Genomic DNA, 18,922 nt, shown 5'->3' with positions numbered 1-18,922 from the left:
CATTCATTCATTCATTCATTCACTCTTATTGTTGTACAACTGATGCAGCTTTCTTCAGTAATTTCCAAATATGATTCAAACCCAAATGATTAACTCCATAAAAAGATACAAACTTTACTTTTCATTAATAATTCTGAAAGAGATTATCCTTCATAAAGCTACCTTATAAAATAATCCAGTGATTACAATATTTTGCTTTGATAATATATTCCATAGAACATAAGAATATACTCACTGGAAGGCTTAGGAATTCATTAAAGTAGTCCACAAGGAAATCATCTGTTGCCAAAGAATCTTCCTGAAAAAATATAAAACACAATAGTATGCTTATACTGAGATGTTTTAAAACTGGCCAATATTATTCTCTAATTCTGCTTATCAAAAGATTATAATGTAGATCCTCAGATCTTTTTCAGTCTGTCAACAGCAAGTGCTCACTATACATAGAACACAGTGCTACAATCTCTGGAGGAAAGAAAGAAGAAAACAGAATGGAGCACACTCTTAAAAGATTTTGTCAGTATGCCTAGCTGGAAAACAGAACACATGAAAAATATAGCACAGCACTTAAATGAAATATAGTACAAAACTCAACACAAGGTAAATTTCCTACAGACGTATTTTTATACACTTATGTATATGATATTTATTTATATTATTATATTAAATATATTTTATTACAATAATGGCAGAATCAATAAAGACAGAACCGTGTTTGAAGTTAAAATGAAATTCAGAATGTAAATTTCTTAAATTGCCTAATGGAAGTGATAAACTAAGTAAAGAAAATATTCTACTGCCTCCTCCCCAGAATGAGACAGCTTTAGTAATCTGACAGTTAGTAATTTGCATGAAGAAACTTTGACAATGCATGTGTTCTAAGCATAAAGATTGTATATATTTTTTCCATAACTATCTCACCCACCAACATAGCCACTTTTAAAACTGGCAAAATTGGAAAGCCCCTGCCAAGAACAAATTTTCTCTTCCAAATAAAACACCTTATTTTATTAGCAATTGTTTCCATTGTGTCAAAAGCATATCATGGCATACTCTGCTATACAGTACATGTGTTTATTTTGTTATTCATAATTATATTTCCACTTTGCAAATCTAACATGAAAGTTGACAATATGACACAATGCTATTATTTCCATATGGCTGATTATTTTCTTCTTATATTGGCCAATTTTTAAAATTTGTTGAAGTATAGTGTTGCAGTGTAAGGAAGATACTCTAGAATATTGACTTGGAAAATAGATTTTGCAGGGTAATTTCTCTAAGTATTTGTAGTACAATTAGTATAGAGTTATAAATAACCACTTACAGGATTTACATCAAGGAACGTACTAAAAATCTGAACTTTAAAACTAAGGATTTAGCTTACTAAAAATCTCAACTGATTAAAACAACAACACACTTAGAATCTCATAAACCATCTACGTTCATAGTGGTACCTCAATAATATATTCTCAAAGTTCTGACTGGCGAAGATTTAACAAAGCAGAGCAAGGCTGGTAGAGGTGATATACAGCTAATAAGCTTTCAAATTTTACCTTTCAAAGTTACTTTAATTTTCTGGACTTTATTTAGTGAACTATCTACTTTCTGCTAAGTCTTAAGAGAAATCAACTGAATTTAATAAATATTTTTAGGATCTCCTAGATGGAGGGCACTGTCCCACAGTAAGGATGGCCAAATTTTGTACTACTGGGCTCATGATCAAAAATCCTCAGATGGGAAGCATGAGTATTTTAATTAATAACAGTAAGGGAGTACTGTCCCTTACTAATTTTTCTAAAATAGCACCTTATTTTTAAATTTTACCTATCAAACAGAATGTGCATTTCACAGAGTCAGGTGCACCTAAATATTGCTAGAATATGGCCAGTCACATGGCCATAAATTTCTAGATAATCCTCAGACTCATATATTCATTTCCAGTTGCCTCACCCTTCTCAGAGATTGTAACTCAATGAGTTCCAAACTATCTATGATGAAGTAACTGTTTTGTTTTGTGTGTTCCCTAAGTTTCAGACAAATAACCTATAAAATACAATAAGAATGAATTACTAGAAAATGAAATAAAAGATACACATAATACAAAAGCCCAATGGTTTATTACTAAATTCAGTAGATACAAACAGACTCTGTCAACATACCATAAAGTTTTTACATGTTTGCTCTCGACTTCTGAACTCATCTCAACAAGGACTGATGAGAGTTTCAGGCAGCTCTGGTAGACAAACCCTCATCAAGTAGCACTGCCCTACCTGGTGAACAGTTTGCTTCCAGCAACCTCAGGTGCCCTGAAACTGAACCACACTGATAGGGCATTTCTCTGGCGTTCAGTCACATCCTCAGGTTTGCATTTCCAACCATAGAAACTCCAAGTATTCACAAACATCAAAATCTGTATTTCTTTTCTGAAGCTGTATCTTGCTTTCTCCCCATATGAAATATCAGCACTTCTGCTGCTACCAGGGGAGTTCTGCAAGGGAAATAAGCATCGCCTCCAAGTGCCGACTCAGTTCTGTTGCACTTCAATGGGAAGGCCTGCACGTCTCTAAATAAATGAGCGTATCTTCCCACTGAAGCTTCTAGTCCAACATGTTCAGATAATTTGTCATATCAGTGAGCCAATGAGGATCTTTATGAAACCCTTTACGTATTATTTATCTATCCTTATTTATTAAGGATCGTCATAAACACTTTATTCTCAAAACGCTTCATTTAAAAAAGGCCTTGATCTAAAGAAACTTACTCTTTGTAAGTTTCCACAATCTAGTCACACGGCTGTATTAAAATGAACTAAGTCGCCATGCTTGGGATTAATATATTCCAAATAACCAATAAACTGGTGATGGTTATTAATGGCACAATCAAGAAGAAAACTGAGTTACAATCAATTCCTCCATTACATCATTCCATGAACCTGACTGCAAACTTTGCAGCACAGATTCTCTGCTGAATGATGCAATGGAAGGTAGGAACATTTTTTCAGAATTGAATACACACTTGAAACCTGTTTTTTCATGTATTACAGGTGTGCCATCTGTGAAAGTGAAGTCAGCTTTTCCGTTTTTAGTCCAGACTTCTCAAATTTCTTCCTGAAAGAGGGTTAAGCAAAATAGTTTATATGTGCTGGCTAATTATGGTAGACAAAAAATTTTTTGCTTAAGAATTTATTTTGCTGAGCCCTCAAATCAGATAAACTACAATTAGTTCACCACTCTAAAACAGGCAAGATATACAAAGAAGACCTTGTAAACAAGGAAGACGAAGTAAGATATACATAGACATAAACCATAGTCCACCAAAGAATATGATACATGTCAAAAGAAAATTATAGTATTAAATGTTTCCTCTCAAAAGAAGGAGATATTATCTGGTAGGAGGAATTAGAAGAGACTCAAGTGGAGAAAATGGCATTTGAAGTAACTTCAATTCTATAATTAGAAATACATAAATGAGAAGCAACAATGCGAAGCACAGAGAGAAATGCATGAGCAAAGCAACGTGGAAATCAAAACACAGTAAAAGTGATCACGGTTAGCTAATGGCAGAAGTAGAAAAATAATCCATGTTTCCAACTTCATTTCAAGCCATTCACACATTACACCAAAGCTATTCATCTAATATCCAATGCTGAATCCTATACTGACACACCTTAGATTAGGAATGCTATCATCAGTCAGTGAATAAGACCGTATTTCAAAAATTACAGCCATCAGGATGCACCTATTTTTATTGTTTCTTCCTAAATTACACATTATCTTTCTTTTCTCCTTTCCAAACAAGCCAATCACTAGACCAGAGCTTCTCACTAGGGGAAGACAATGGAGTTCAACGGGTCAAATGAAAGTGGACCTCTTCAGCCTTCAAAGCAACCAGGCACAGCCAAGGATGGCTGGGGCTCCCAGGATGGTGACTCAAGGTTGTGAGCAACCTTGTTTGGTACTCCTCATGTCCATCTTCCTCCCCTGGATAAAGTGATTTATGAGTCACATTCCACAACCACTGCTCCTCTGTAAGACACTGAGCAAAGCCAACGAGTTGCTCAAGCCCCTGGACATAGATTTATTAGCTATGTGCAGAGCATACACTGTCCCATGGAGCTCCCAGAAGAGTTTGTTTTAGATGTCCAAGAAAACAGCACAAGACAAAGGTGCTGACAGCTTGGAGGAAAGGGGGAAGGGAGATCCTGGAAGGCTACAGATGACAGCTCCAAATCTCTGCCTTCACATATATCAGATATTTCTGTCCACTGGTAACTGATGTATGCCTGTAGTAGTATCCAAGCTAGATATAAGGTGATCAGTCAAAAAACGTATGCATATCCTACAACACAGACTTTCATCATTACTTTGAAATATTTGATATGAAACATTTTATTGATTTGTTTCTTTTTCTTTTTCTTTTTATTTAGTTTTGAGAGAGAGAGAGAGTGAAAGCAGGGGAGGGGCAGAGAGAGAAGGAGGCACAGAATCCGAAGCAGGCTCCAGGCTCTGAGTTGTTAACACAGAGCCTGACTTGGGGCTTGAACTCACAAACCTGTGAGATCATGACCTGAGCTGAAGTCAGATGCATAAATGACTGAGCCACCTAGGCACCCCACATTTTATTGATTTCTAAATCTATTTCTTTATCCTAAGAAATATTAACTTTGTGTTTGTCATGAAAAAAAGAACTATTAAATGTTAATCTCAACTCCTGCAATTTTAAATGGTTACAAAAATTGTCTAAAAATTTTTAACTCTTATTGGGTGACACAGTTTTTTACCAATAGAGACTATTCAAGAATTATAAGGGATCACCATTAAAAAGTCTTCATTAGTAATTGCATACAGTCATTTCAACTATAAAACTTGATATTAAAAAGTTACCTACATCCAAAAAGGAAATTAAGAAAATAATTCCATTTACAAAGAATTTACTGAAAAGAAGTTAGAGAAGATATAAGTACATGGAAAGACATACCATGTTCATGAATTGGAAGCAATATTGTTAAAATGACAATCCACCCAAAGCAATCTACAGATTTAATACAATCTCCACAAAATCCCAATAACATTATTTTTATTTATTTATTTATTTTTTTGCATAAATAGAAAAACCCATCCTAGGGGTGGCTGGGTGGCTCAGTCAGTTAAACGTCTGACTCTTGGTTTTGGCTCAGGTCATGATCTCATGGTTTGTAGGTTCAAGCTCCACATTGGACTCTGTGCTGACAGTGTGGGGCCTGCTTGGGATTCTCTCTGTCCCCACCCCCCGCCCCTCCCATGTCTCTCTCTCACTCTCTTTCTCTCTGTCTCTCTCAAAATAAGTGGATAAACATTTAAAAAATAATAAAGATTTAAAAAAAGGAAGAAAAACTCATTCTAAAACTCATATGGAATTTCAAGGGACCTTAAATAGCCAAAACCACCTTGAAAAAGAACCAAGTTGGAGGACTCCTATATCCTGATTTCAAAGCTTACTATAAAACTAAAGTAATCAAAACAGTATGGCATAAAGACAGACTTACAGACTACTGGAATAGAATAATGTCCATAAATAAATTCTCTCATACATGATCAAATGATTTTCAACAAGGATACTAAGACCAGTCAGTGAGGAAAGGACATTCTTTTTCAACAAATGGTGCTAAGAAAACTTAATGACGTTGGACCCTGACCTTGACATTGGACCCTGACCTTATAACCATACACAAAAATTAACTCAAAATGGATGAAAGACCCAAACATAAGAGTTAAAACTACAAAATATTTACAAAAAAATAAGGATAAATCTTCAAGAGCTTGTATTTGCCTAGATTCTTAGATATTACACCAAAAGCATGAGCAACAAAAGAAAAAATAAATTGGGATTTTATAAAAATTTTTTAATTTTATGCATCAAAACCTTCTCTTAAGAAAGTGAAAAAACCACTGAGAACAAACTGAGGGTTGATGGGGGGTGGGAGGGAGGGGAGGGTGGGTGATGGGTATTGAGGAGGGCACCTTTTGGGATGAGCACTGGGTGTTGTATGGAAACCAATTTGACAATAAATTTCATATATTGAAAAAAAAAAAGAAAGTGAAAAAACCTACAGAATGCGAGAAAATGTTTGCAAATCATATACATGATAAGCAAGAAAAAGATAAACAACCAAAATCTTTCATATGGGCAAAGGTCTTGAATAGACATTTCTATAAAGAAGACATTCAGGAGCGCCTGGGTGGCTCAGTCAGTTAAGTGGCCGACTTCAGCTCAGGTCATGATCTCACAGTGTGTGAGTTTGAGCCCCGCATCAGGCTTTGTGCTGACAGCTCAGAGCCTGGAGCCTGCTTCAGATTCTGTGTCTCCCTCTCTCTCTGCCCCTCTCCTGCTTGCCCTCTGTCTCTGTCTCTCTCTCTCAAAAATAATAAACATTAAAAAAAAAGAAGACATTCAAATAGTGAAAAAGCATGTGAAAGGATGCTCAACATCAATAGCAATAAAAGAAATGAAAGGCAAAACCACAATGAGATATCACTTCACATTTAAAAAAAAAAAAAGGAAAATAACAAGTATTGGTGAGGATGTGGAGAAATTGGAACTCTTGTACATTGCTGGTGAGAATGTGAAATGGTGCAGCTGCCGTGGAACACAAAATGGCAGTTCATCAAAAAAGTAAAACATATAATTACCATATGACCCAGCAATTCCCCTTCTGGGTATAGGCCCTAAAGAACTGAAAAGCAGGGACCCAAACAGAATTTTCTACACCCATGTTCAAAGCAGCATTATTCAAAATAGCCAAAAGGTGGAAATAACTCAAATGCCCATTGACATATGAAAGAATAAACAAAATATGGTAAATACACACATGAAATATTACTCAGCCTTAAAAAGGAATGAAATTCCAGGGCACCTGGCCGGCTCAGTTGTTAAGCATCTGACTTCGGCTCAGGTCATGATCTCACAATTCATCAGTTAGAGTCCCACATCAGGTAAGTTTGAGCCCTATATCGGGTGAACATGAGCCCTGCATCAGGTGAGCTCGAGCCCCACTTCATATAAAACACGAGCCCCAGCTGAGCCCCACTTCTCTCTCTCTCTGCCTCTCAAGAGATTCTCTTTCTCTCTCTCTCTCTGGTCCTCTCTCACTTGCGCCCTCTCTCTCAAAAAAAAAAAAAAAAAAAAAAAGGAATGCAATTCTGATACATACAACAACATGGATGACCCCTGAAAATGTTATGCTAAGTAAAACAAGCCAGACACGAAAGGGCAAATACTGTATGATTCCACTTATATGAGGTACCTAGAATAGTCAAACCTGTAAAGACAGAAAGTAGAATAATGGTAACCAGGAGTTATAGGAGGGGTAATGGGAAGTTACTGTCTAATGAGTACAGAGTTTCAGTTTGGGAAGATGAAAAACTTGTGGACGTGGATAGTGGGGCATACTGTACCACAGTGTGAATGTGCTCGATGCCACTGAATTGTACACTTCAAAATGGCAGGTAAATTAAATTTTATGTTTTACCACAATAAAAGGTATGCACACACCAGAATCACTCAACAACATGGATGAATCTTAATAACATTATGCTGAGCAAAAGACTTGCACAAAAGAAAACTAACTGTATGATTCTATTTATATGAAGTTAAATCTAAGTAAAATCTATAATCTATGCTACTAATCTATGGTGAAACATAGGACAGTAGTTGTCTTAGGGGAGTGGAGGCAAAAGAAATTAGGAAGAGGCTTGAAGAGACTTTCTAAGATTATAGAGATGTTCTATATATTAATGAATGTTTGGATTACATCGTTGGATACACTTGTCAAAATTCATCAAATGGTACCCTTAAAAAATTTTTTTTAAAAACCTTTTTTACATTTATTTATTTTTGAGAGAGCACAGGCAGGGGATGGGCAGAGAGAGAAGGAGACATGAATCCAAAGCAGGCTCCAGGCTCCGAGGTCCACACAGAGCCCAACACAGGGCTTGAACTCACAAACCGCAAGATCATGACCTGAGCCGAAGTTGGCCGCTCAACCGACTGAGTCACCCAGGCACCCCACCTCTTAAAATTTTTTCTATTTCATTGTGCGTAAATTTTACATCAACAAAAGAACCCCACAAACTAATACAAAACAGTAGTTTATGATATTCATGCTTAGAAATTCCTGCTTAGAAATGTTTAGGGTTGATATGTATCATGTGGATACCTGCAACTTACTTTGAAACATATTTTAAAAGTGGATTGATGGATAGATGGCATGGTGGACAGGATAGAAACACATAAAACCAAATGTAGCAAAACGTTAATAACTGTGAAATCTTAGTGGTGAGTATATAGGTGTTCACTATACAAGTCTTGCAACTTTCTCATATGTTTAAAGTTTTTCATAATAAAATGGAGGGGGGACTTACGTACAAGGAAACAATATCAAGGTTCTTGGCACCTTATGGATGATCAGCCTTCTTAGCCTCCTGTGTACTAAATGACAGATCCCAAATCACTATCACCACCTCTAGAATAAGCCCCTGGACATGTGATCATCTTCTGACCACTACCCTGGGATCCCATCCACTAAGGGTCAGACCTAGGACCTCTGCTTCACCCTGCTGTCCGTAACATGCCAAACCTTATCTTCCCTACCCCTCCTTACCCACACCACACTATGAATCAGTCTTTCTAATCACATTTCAATTAATACAAGAGATCTACCTGCCCCCCAACGCCCAACCCTTTTCTATCACAAAAAGAGTTTATAATGAATGCAATTTGGCTACTGCCCAGCTGTCCAGCTTCAACTCATACCACCATGCTTCAGTCATAGCAATTTTTTTTACAGTTCTACACCTTTGCACATGCTGATTATTCTACCTAGAAAAAAAAAATTTTTTTTTGCCTTATTCTCCTGCCTACCCTTTTTCTTCCCCAAAGTCTAGAGTAGTGGTCACTATTTTCCCCTATCACAACCTTTAACACTTCACACTAAAACTGTCTGTTTACACGTCCCACCCACTGGATTGTGAACTTCTGGAAGAAAAAGGTTCTTTTTTATTCACTTTTTCGATTCCCAATGCTTTTAGATAATAGATAATTACAACATTTTTGTTGAATGAATGCTTGAATGATTACATTAAGGATATGAAAGCTGAAAAGACTGGTAGCCTAATAAAGACTCTAGTAAAACAATATCACTAAAATAAAAAGGAGAGATATTACAACAGGAGGAAAAGAGTCAGATAAGGAGAACACAAGGAGAAACACACTCCACAAGGTGGCTTATTGAAAGTGCACCCTGCTTACCATCAAAGCATTTGGGGAAATTTAAGAACTCGTGGTGTATTTCTCAGACCCATCTGGTTCACAAAATTGTACTGTATTATGAATGTAGTGTATGAAGGAGGCAGAAAATAAGGGTGTCTCATGCAATAAAGACCAGAAGTATGGACCCTCCTCCTTTCATTCCTAAGAGTTACCATCACAAATTTCAATCAGCATCTACCCAGCAACAGATTTCTGTTCTCACTCTCTCTACTGGAAGAAATTCTCAAAGATCTGGGGAAGATAAAGGAAGCTCTCAATTCCCTTTTATCCAATTTCATCTCTAATCATACCTACTTGGCTTCAGTCAGTTCATTTGGCCAAATACCCTAAGGCTTTCTCCCTGTACAAAGGTCCTTACAACCTGATATTCTAATTTAAAAGAGAGAACCTCAGGGTGCCTAGGTGGCTCAGTGGGTTAAGTGCCTGACTCTTAATTTCAGCTCAGGCCATGATCTCACAGTCCATCAGCCGAAGCCCTGCATTGGGCTTCATGCTGTCAGCCTGGGATTCTCTCTCTCCCTCTCTCTCTGTCCCTCCCCTGCTTGTGCTCTCTCAAAAATAATTTTTAAAAATGTATCACCTCTTCTCCCATCCCACACCTTACCCATGGGTAAAAAGTTTCCCTAAGTCCTAATGCACTTTTGATTCAAACCTCAAAATTCACACTTAAACATAAGCTGCTTATCCTCTTACTGTTTCACATTAAAGGTCATCTCTCCAATCAGAAACTATACCACTTTTGAGAATACTAGTGGACAATGTGTGTCCCCAGTAGTGCCTAATAAAGCTGTAAGTGCAAGGAGTTGCTTAACAATATGCTTGGTCACTAACTTATTGGTGGAACTTCTAATGCAGTTTCTGCAGTTCCAGAAAGCATCAGAAATTCGATTCCAACCAGCGAACTGGACTCCATTGAGATGGAAGAATTCCAAACAGACTAACACTTTCCAAAGGACCTGCAGGACCTGTCTGTTTCCAAATGACTTCTTGGAAACACTTGTGGTGCACGCTCTTAAGAGAGAGGGAACCGAGGGAAAGGAATGGTGCCTATGTCTACCTGCTCCTGCCCTCCACCATTTCCATATAATGCCACCTCTGTGTGGACTTTAATTTCACTCAACCTATACAGACAGCATAATATGAAGCTGAACGAGCAAAAGATTAGCAAAAAATGAATATCCTTCTTAATAAGTTAAATACCGTAAATACTGCTTGAAGGTACAGTCCCTCTTGTTTTGATGGTAAAAATAAAGGGATCTGCTTTTCTTTTTTTTTTTTTAAATGGCATCTGCTTTTAAAATTAATGAAACTGTGGGCTTTATATATCAGAAAATCTTAAAAAAAAAAAAGAAATCATTGAACTACAAAATTTTTACTCTACAAAGACTGTTTTGAGTTGTGACATGCCCGCCTGCATAGTTTCAAACAGTTTTAGGGGCACAAGAAAAAAATATGATTATTTTGGATTTAAGAGTCAAATAATTAAGTCTTTAATATGAATTTATTTTCTATTTTAAAGCTAAAAATAATTTAGGAGTCACTCTCACTTTAAACTTTCCTCAATGTATACCTAACACATAATCAAATCCCAATGTAACATAAAGCAGTCTGAACTCTACTTTTCTTGCTGTGACAGATTTATATTTCAGTTTTTAGGGAATATAAAAATGAGAGAGGTTTGGATTAAGGGAAGGGATGAAAAGAAGCATTCACTTTATCACTTTCATTATTTGAAGTATTTATAACAATATTCATACATTGCTTAGTTAAAAATATACTCCCAGAGGAACTAAGGAGAATATATAGTGTATTAAATTTCTTGTGTATATATTTTCCCTAACAGAAGTACCAAAAATCAAACAAATACAAAGTTAACAAAAATACTAAAGTAGAAAAATGCCACCAGAGAGGTGTTTAAGAAATATAGAATATAGGGGCTAGTGGGTGCTCAGTCGGTTAAGCATCTGACTCTTGATTTTTGGCTCAGGTCATGATCTCATGGTTTTGTGAATCGGAGTCCCGTGTTGGGCTCTGCACTGACAGTGTGGAGACTGCTTGGGATTCTCTCTCTCCCTCCCTCTCTCAAAATAAATAAACATAAAAAAAAGAATTATAGAGTATATATTAAATGAAACTTTTCAAAAAAAAAAAGTGAAGTATAGCATAACGTATAAAGAACCTGAATCATCATGTCGTACACCTGAGACTAATATGACATCGTGTGTCAACTACACTCTAAAAAGTTTTTAAGTAAAAAAATAATAAAATTAAATTAAAATAAGTGAAACAAATCACACTAATTATCACGTATGAAGATATCCATCAACCAAAATTTATTAATCACCTAATAGTATATTCTGGACATCGTACTACACACTCTAGGGAACGTGAAGATGTACTGAGACATAGTACCAGCCCTGTAATAGTTGCCAGTTTTGCTACGAAATTGCAAATTTTACATATGAATGTCAGGCAATGTGTCCCTGACCACAAATGATTTATCCTAACAGAGTTATTCTGTCCTTTGAGGCTGAAGATCTCATGTAAGAGTTAACGTATTTTACAGATATCCACAACAGCACTGTACTTTTTACAGCACTGACGGAGAAAATACAGTACGAAAAAAGTTCCTGTGAATATAGGAGCACTTTATAGTAGTATAGACTCGTCTGTCAATAATGGAAAAACAAGGGGCGCCTGGGTGGTTCAGTCGGTTAAGCGTCCGACTTCAGCTCAGGTCACGATCTCAAGGTGTGTGAGTTCGAGCCCCATGTCGGGCTCTGTGCTGATGGCTCAGAGCCTGAAGCCTGCTTCCCAGTCTGTGTCTCCTGCTCTCTCTCTGCTCCTCCCCTGCTCATGCTCTGTCTCTCTCTGCCTCAAAAATAAATAAAAACATTAAAAAAAATTTTTTTTAAATAATGGAAAAACGAAATAACACTCTTTATGATACAAGTTGATTTCTCTCATATAATCAAAAGCAGTTCAGGACTGGCCTTCTCAAACAGCAGGTGCTCAGGTCCCTATGATCGTATGATGGAGGATCTGCTGTCCTCCGGACACCACTTCAAACTCATGATCCCAGCTGACTGCTTCAGCTCCAGCATCACATCCTCATTCCAGCCAGCAGGAAAGACATTATGTGAGTGTTAGAGTCAGAGTGACTCAGATTCTAACCATGGCTTGACCAGGTACTAGCTGTGTGACCTAGGGGTGAGTTATTTAATCTCTATAAACCTCAGCTTTCCAGAATTAGGACCCGACACTTCTGCTTACACTCCATTGACCACAATTTGGTTACATAACCACATTTAGCTGTAAGGAACACTAGAAAATGTAGTCTAAAATGGAGAGCAGTGTATCTCTTATATACTGTGGAAGAGGGTAGAATCGATTTAGGGGACCTAGAGAGCTCTGTCACATTATCTTTCTATAAATAATAATGAGAAAAAAATATTTTAATATTTTTAAAATTAACAATTTAAAATTAATAATAAAAGAAAAAATATTTTCACACTTTTGAAAAAACAGAGGTAAATGCATGTACAAGGTGTGAATTATTTCACCTACAGATAATGCTTGGTGAGCACATGAATTTGGGGAGCTGGTCACAAACTGGTCCCTACCACGAGCTGCACAGAGTTCAAAGGCAGTCCAAATGATCTGAGGTTGGACAGGTTTCACAGAGGAGATGAACTGGACCCTGAAGGGTGTGCAAGACTGGGAAAGAGAGGGGGAGGGTAACCAAGACAGAACTCCGCAGCAAAGGCAAGAAGGGCAGTTTGGCCGGGGCAGAAGGTATGTGGACGTACTCTATAATCCCCCAAAGAGTATGACATTATCTACCACACAGAAAGTAGTGTGAAGGCTGAAAAGTTATATAGGGACACATTGCCTGACATTCACATGTAATATAGAAAATACTGTGAGTGCCAAAGGGAGGTGTTTGACATTCTGGCTCTGCCAGTTATTAGATGTGTGGCCTCAGGCCAAGTTGGTTAGCACTGTGGACTTGAACTTCCTCGCCTGTGAAATGTGGGTGATAATAACCACCCAATGGAGTTGTTTTGAGGTTAAATACTACGTAGTCAGCATTCAATAAACAGTAGGATTCATAAAAGAGCTGAGTCATTAAGTAATACGGTAATTTTTTTTAGAGTTCATAACAATCTTTCAGCCAGGGTAGGAGGGATGGGAGAAGGAAAATGTAAAGGTAGACAGAGCAAAGAAATATCATCCAGCACAGTCAATGCTCAGGAGTTTGCACTTTAAGCTTCAGGCCAAGAAAAATTGGAGTCGACAGAAGGACTATTGGAGGCAGTGATATCAGTTAGGACAACTGCCAAAGTCCAGGCCCAGGGATGAGGGCCTGAAATAAGACAGTAGCTGTGAGGATGGAGAAAAATATCTGGCTATGAAAGGAACTTGGTAAATGATTGCAGGCAGGAGGTGAAGAAAGGGGAAGAAAGGTTCTGGCTTGGATGACTGAATGGCCAGTGGTACCATTCACCAAAACAAGAAAAAGAGGAAGAAAAACAGCATGGGGCACAGGGGAGCAGAGAGGTAAGTTCACCTGACCACACTCTTGAAAAACAGAGGTAAAGGGGCACCTGGGTGGCTCAGTCGGTTAAGCAACTGACGTCGGCTCAGGTCATGATCTCATGGTTCGTGGGTTCAAGCCCCGCATCAGGCTCTGTGCTGACAGCTCAGAGCCAGGAGCCTGCTTCGGATTCTGTGTCTCCCTCTCTCTGCCCCTCCCCCACTTGGTGTGCGCGCGCTCTCTCTCTCTCTCCCTCTCAAAAATAAATAAAATGTAAAAAAAAGAAAAAGAAAAACAGAGGTAAATATGTGTGGAATGTGACTGTGGAGGTGAAACAGGGACATCCAGATGATGAAGGTGCCTGATGACCCAACAGATATTGAGTTCTGGAATCAGAAATGGTGCCTAGGCTGGAGATGTATAGATCTGGAAGCCCGGTGAAATAAGGGTGGCTAAAACTATAGAAGAAGAAGAGGTCCTCCAGAGAGAGCCTGTGGATCAGAATCCCGAAGAAGGTCAACGCTTTCGTGGGCAAAGAAAGAGAAGCCAGAAATGGGAACGTCGACATGACAGATGGGAGAACCGGGAGATGGTGGTAACACAGACACCAAGAGAAAAAAGGGGTAGCTAATAAAGCCTTCTCTTAAGAGTTCCCAAACGGCTGCAAAGACCTGAAAAGGTCAGCAGCCTGCTCAAATGGTTAAGTGCAATGCTGCTGAGTGCCCCTCGGAGACCTGATGCTGGAATTGTATGGAAAAGATTGGCTCCAGGGGCGCCTCGGTGACTCAGTCAATTAAGCATCAGACTCTTGATTTCAGCTCAGGTCATGATCTCACAGTGCATGAGTTGAAGCCCGCGTCAGGCTCCATGCTGACAGCGCAGAGCCTGCTTGGGATTCTCTCTCCCTCTCTCTCTCTGCCCCTCCCTGGCTCTATCAAAATAAATAAATAAACTTTAAAAAAAAGAATATGAAAAAATGCCCAAAAAATAAAAGAAAGAAAGAAAGAAAGAAAGAAAGAAAGAAAGAAAGAAAAGAAAAGAAAAGAAAGAAAGAATGATTGGCTCGAGAAATGCTGACCTCCTGCTGAAATGTAGAATAGTTCTGGAAGCAGCTTAAAGAAATCTGCTACAACACAGGGTTACGCCAAGGCAACGAGAAGATGGATGGAGTTGCTGACATGCTTTTTGTGCCTCTATCCTGATGTCTGTCTGTCTGTCTGTCTCTCTCGGAAGTGGACCAACGGTGTGGAAGGGTGAAAATGGAAGGTGCTAGCAGATATAGCCTAAGCCCTAAGCTTAGCCTAAGCTTTTTGAGACTTATCTTCAGCATCTAGCACTGCACGGTGGATATAGAAGCACCGGTGTCTGTTGAATAAAAAGCCAAAAGCAAATAAGATGCTTGTCCAAGAAGAGAAATAAGTACCGGAGGACATAAGCAAATAACATCGAGAAATGGTGAAGAGAAGGAAAAATTTTTCTCTGCCCTTCATGGTCTTCCAGCTAGACTGAGAATTAAATTTACATGGGACAGACTAACAGAAGATCAGATTCAACAGTGTACATATGGGGAATTCACCAAGATGTGAAAATTCCAAAGACAGGCAAAATGAGGCATATAGGTCATTCTGAACTAAGAAGGGGGCACGGGTCTGGGACTTCAAAGGGAAAAAATGTAATTCACAGGTAAATGAAAAGGAGTAAATGTTTGGTAAACAAATGTGTCCTGGGGACACTTGGAAACCATGGGACGTAGAGGACTTTGATCAAACAGGCCTTGCTAGGTTCCTCCCTGTCTACCACACCTTGTTGATATCATAACGTAGTTCTTTGTGGTGATGGTTCCCTTCCTGGTGCAGGTCCTCTACCTAAATTCTTTTTAGGCTGTTGTGGGAGAGGTTAGGAGCTTTTCTTGAATCTGCTGGGTTTCAACTACTTTTTAACCCAAAATAATCTTCACGCCAAAGTGCCCCATCTTGGAGCAGCCTATCCTTGGCCCCTTCAGTGGTTAGAGCTGTTGGAATCAAACTCAGACCTTAGTGGGAAACAGGCACTGCTACCTCCTCTCTCTGTTTACCTTTGGGCAAGTTCCTTAAATACACAACAGGAATTACAATAGAATCCATCCTAGATATAGCACTCACCTAAATGACAAAGTAAATAATGTACTACTTAGCAAAGTACTTGTTACTACTCACCAGAAGTCTGACCTGAAAACATTTAGTATATTTTTATTTTTTTTTTTAAGTTTATTTATTTTGAGAGAGACAGACACAGCACAAGTGCGGGAGGGGTAGAGAGAGGAGAGAGTAAGAATCCCAAGCAGGCTCCGTGTTGCCACAACAGAGTCTGATGTGGGGCTTGAACCCATGAAGCCGTGAGATCATGACCCAAGTCGAAACCAAGAGTCCCACGCTTAACCACCTGAGCCACCCAGGCTCACCCATTTAGTACATTTTTAAAGTAATTATAACTCTAAACCGACCACTTGTTTTCAATCAATCAACTGCACAACCACATCACCGTAAAACCACAGAGATAAAACGTTCCTCTCACAGAGTCATTAAAGAGTTTAGAGAAATAAAATGAAGTCATTTATGTAAAAGAACTTTAACAATAAATAGCACCCACCATAAAAATCAATTGGCCTCTTTTTAAAAAATGTACCTGTTAAAGAATGTAAAAAGGTCTTGTACTCAGCACCATTGTTGCCGAACCAAAGCTTCTATTATATTCATCTGGCAAAAAGGAGAAAAGAAAACCTACAGCTTTTTTCTACAATCTATGATTTGCTCTTTTTAAAGAGCCACGGGGGCGAGGGGGAGATAGCCCTCTAAATGGTACTTACAAATTCTTCTTCTGTAATATCTGGTGGCTCTGAAACAAGATAAAATATGACATTATCTCACTCAAATCTGATTTCCTTTTAAAGTAAATGAAATAATTTGAGACGGCACCTAGGCCTGCTTTCTACGTGGGCAAGCTCAGTAAAATGTTGGCCCTCTGTTCATTCTTTGCACATGGATTGAATTTTAAGTTGGAATTCAAGGTGGAAGTGGGGAGGAAAGGCCTCTGGAATCCAGCTTGGTCACTAATTCACTGTGACCCTGGAGTTAACCTTGTAGGCTTCCATTATTCCAGCTGCAAAACGGAGAATTAAGGAAGACAAAATAAGACGGTGCGAACGAGGCGATGCAAACGGGGGTCGGGGCTAGAGGGGGGGTGAGGAAGTTCGTAATAAAACGCCATGAGAGGCGCAGTGGAGCCAGGTTTTCTAAAGCGCGGACGGTGGGGGGCGCCCGGGCGAGGAGAGGTCAAGTCCGGAGGCGGGTGTGTGGTCCCCGCCGCCGCACCTACCCGCGGTGAGCCGCTTCTCCGGCATGCCGCCGCCGATGCCCGCGCCCGGCGCCCGCGCGGGGCCCTCAGGGCGCCACCGCCGGGCAGCGCCCGTCTCTCCCCGGGAGAGGGAGCCGGACGGGAGCGGACGCCGACGCAGAGCGGGCGCAGACGCAGAGCGGCGCGCGTGGCCCCCGCCGCGGCTGAGTTGCTATGGAGCTGAGACAATGCGGGCCGCCGCAGCCCGTCCTCCTCCGGGGCAGGGGGCGGGCGCCGCCGCCAGGGGCTGGGGGACCCCGCGCAGGGTCCCAACTCGCCGGGCCTCGTTCCTGTGGGGACCGCGACTCGGGCCTGGTGCCTCGAGCAAAATCCCGGCCGCCCCGTCCAGGAAATTTGGTGTCTCCTAGTGAGAAGGGACCCGCGGGCGAGTGGGGGCGGGGGAGCGGCCCTGATGAGCTGGTCCTGAGAAAAGGAGGCAGAAAGGGGAGTCGGGCCCCAGGAGTTTTCTTGATACTGAAGGAGGGCAGAGCCACACACGGCACCGGAGTTCACCCTCGCTGTGAAAGTGCACATATTCGTGCGCTTTGGGAACCAGATCTGCCCCACATTTTTTGCTCCAGTCGGTTATGACTGCTGCGTTTTCAAGATATCATCTAACCTTTAAAAATTACCCGAGGAGGCTGTGACAAGGACAATAAACTGAGTATGCCCATAGTGTGTATTCCAGAGAGTTTAAAAGTGAAATTCGAAAAAAAGAAAAACGGTACTTCTAATTAGGATTAGGAGGAAGAGGGGGGAGGAGATTTTTAGAAAAGTCACGTCAACTCACGTTTCCCAACCAACCAGATTTCCACCTCAGGCTCCCTCTGAGCCTAAGAACCCTAAATCCAATTCCTTGCTGTACATTACTCAGTGGTAGCTCTTCCTTGGATGCTTCCTTGGATGCCTCCAAGGATATGTACATTTTCCATATTCATTATCTTTGAATTTCATCTTTCTAGGTAAATCCCATGTTCATTAAGTGGTACCTTCATCTTCCAAGGGACTCAAGCCAGAAACCCCGTACTAAGCCAAGTCTACATTGAAGCATTTCTGGAATCCGGAGTCTTCTCTCCACTCCCATGAACAACAATTGCCTTAGCACAGGCTCCCGTTTGGAGTGTTGTAAAAACTTCCTAACTTGTCCCTTGTCCACTGTTTGCTTCCAGTGGAGTTCCCCTTAAATCCCTTCCCCATGCTGAAAGCCAAGCAATCTAAATGCAAATATGACCTATTTAAACCTTCAGTGGCTCCACATTTGCCTCCTAAGGCCGTATGGGGGACATCCAAAGCCTGCCAGGGTCCTACAAGTATGAGAATGCTTAAGCAAGCAAGGAGTCAGACAATGGATGCTTGTAGAACAAGGAACCATAACACCTGCCTAGCTATATTTATTCCCTTTTCAGTAGTACATAGGCAAAGAGAAAAAACTGTAAACCACTACTTTGACCAACCAAAATCAGAGGGCCAAATGAAGTCAAGGGTGAATAAGTAAATAGAAAGGTAAAGGGAGGTGTGAGGCAAAAAATCATGGAAGGGTTTTGTCAGCCCTTGCAAGGACCCCAGCTTTCATTCTGTCAAAATGCAAACCATAGAAGTTTTAGGCGAAGTATCATGCTCGCATTTTTATGTAAAAGGATCACTCTGGGGGCGGTATAGAGAACGTACCTGAGCACAGGTAGAAGCGGACAGGGGCTGATGGTG

At 40.0% G+C, this 18,922-nt stretch overlaps 1 protein-coding gene across 13 annotated transcripts in view; it reads right to left on the bottom strand.

The window, feature by feature from the left end:
* RGS22 (regulator of G protein signaling 22) overlaps positions 1-17,323 on the bottom strand; it is a 177,600-nt gene extending 160,277 nt beyond the window's left edge. For 12 of the 13 annotated variants that reach the window (XM_086696049.1, XM_086696048.1, XM_086696047.1 and 9 more), the window contains exons 1-3: positions 17,201-17,322; positions 16,692-16,720; positions 236-298 (exon numbers count right to left, since the gene is read on the bottom strand). In XM_086696049.1, the coding sequence (XP_086552175.1) occupies positions 236-298; positions 16,692-16,720; positions 17,201-17,225 (117 nt within the window). In that variant the 5' untranslated portion in view covers positions 17,226-17,322. Of the gene's footprint in view, positions 1-235; positions 299-16,691; positions 16,721-17,200 lie in introns of all 13 variants that reach the window. The other variant, XM_086696058.1, reaches the window with a different exon arrangement.
* Between the last annotated feature and the right edge of the window lie 1,599 nt (positions 17,324-18,922).

Source organism: Puma concolor, chromosome F2 (genome assembly GCF_028749965.1).
Source record: "Puma concolor isolate L17-30 chromosome F2, mPumCon1.1.hap2, whole genome shotgun sequence".
Lineage (NCBI taxonomy): Eukaryota > Metazoa > Chordata > Mammalia > Carnivora > Felidae > Puma > Puma concolor.
This window is presented reverse-complemented; position numbering and strand designations above follow the sequence as displayed.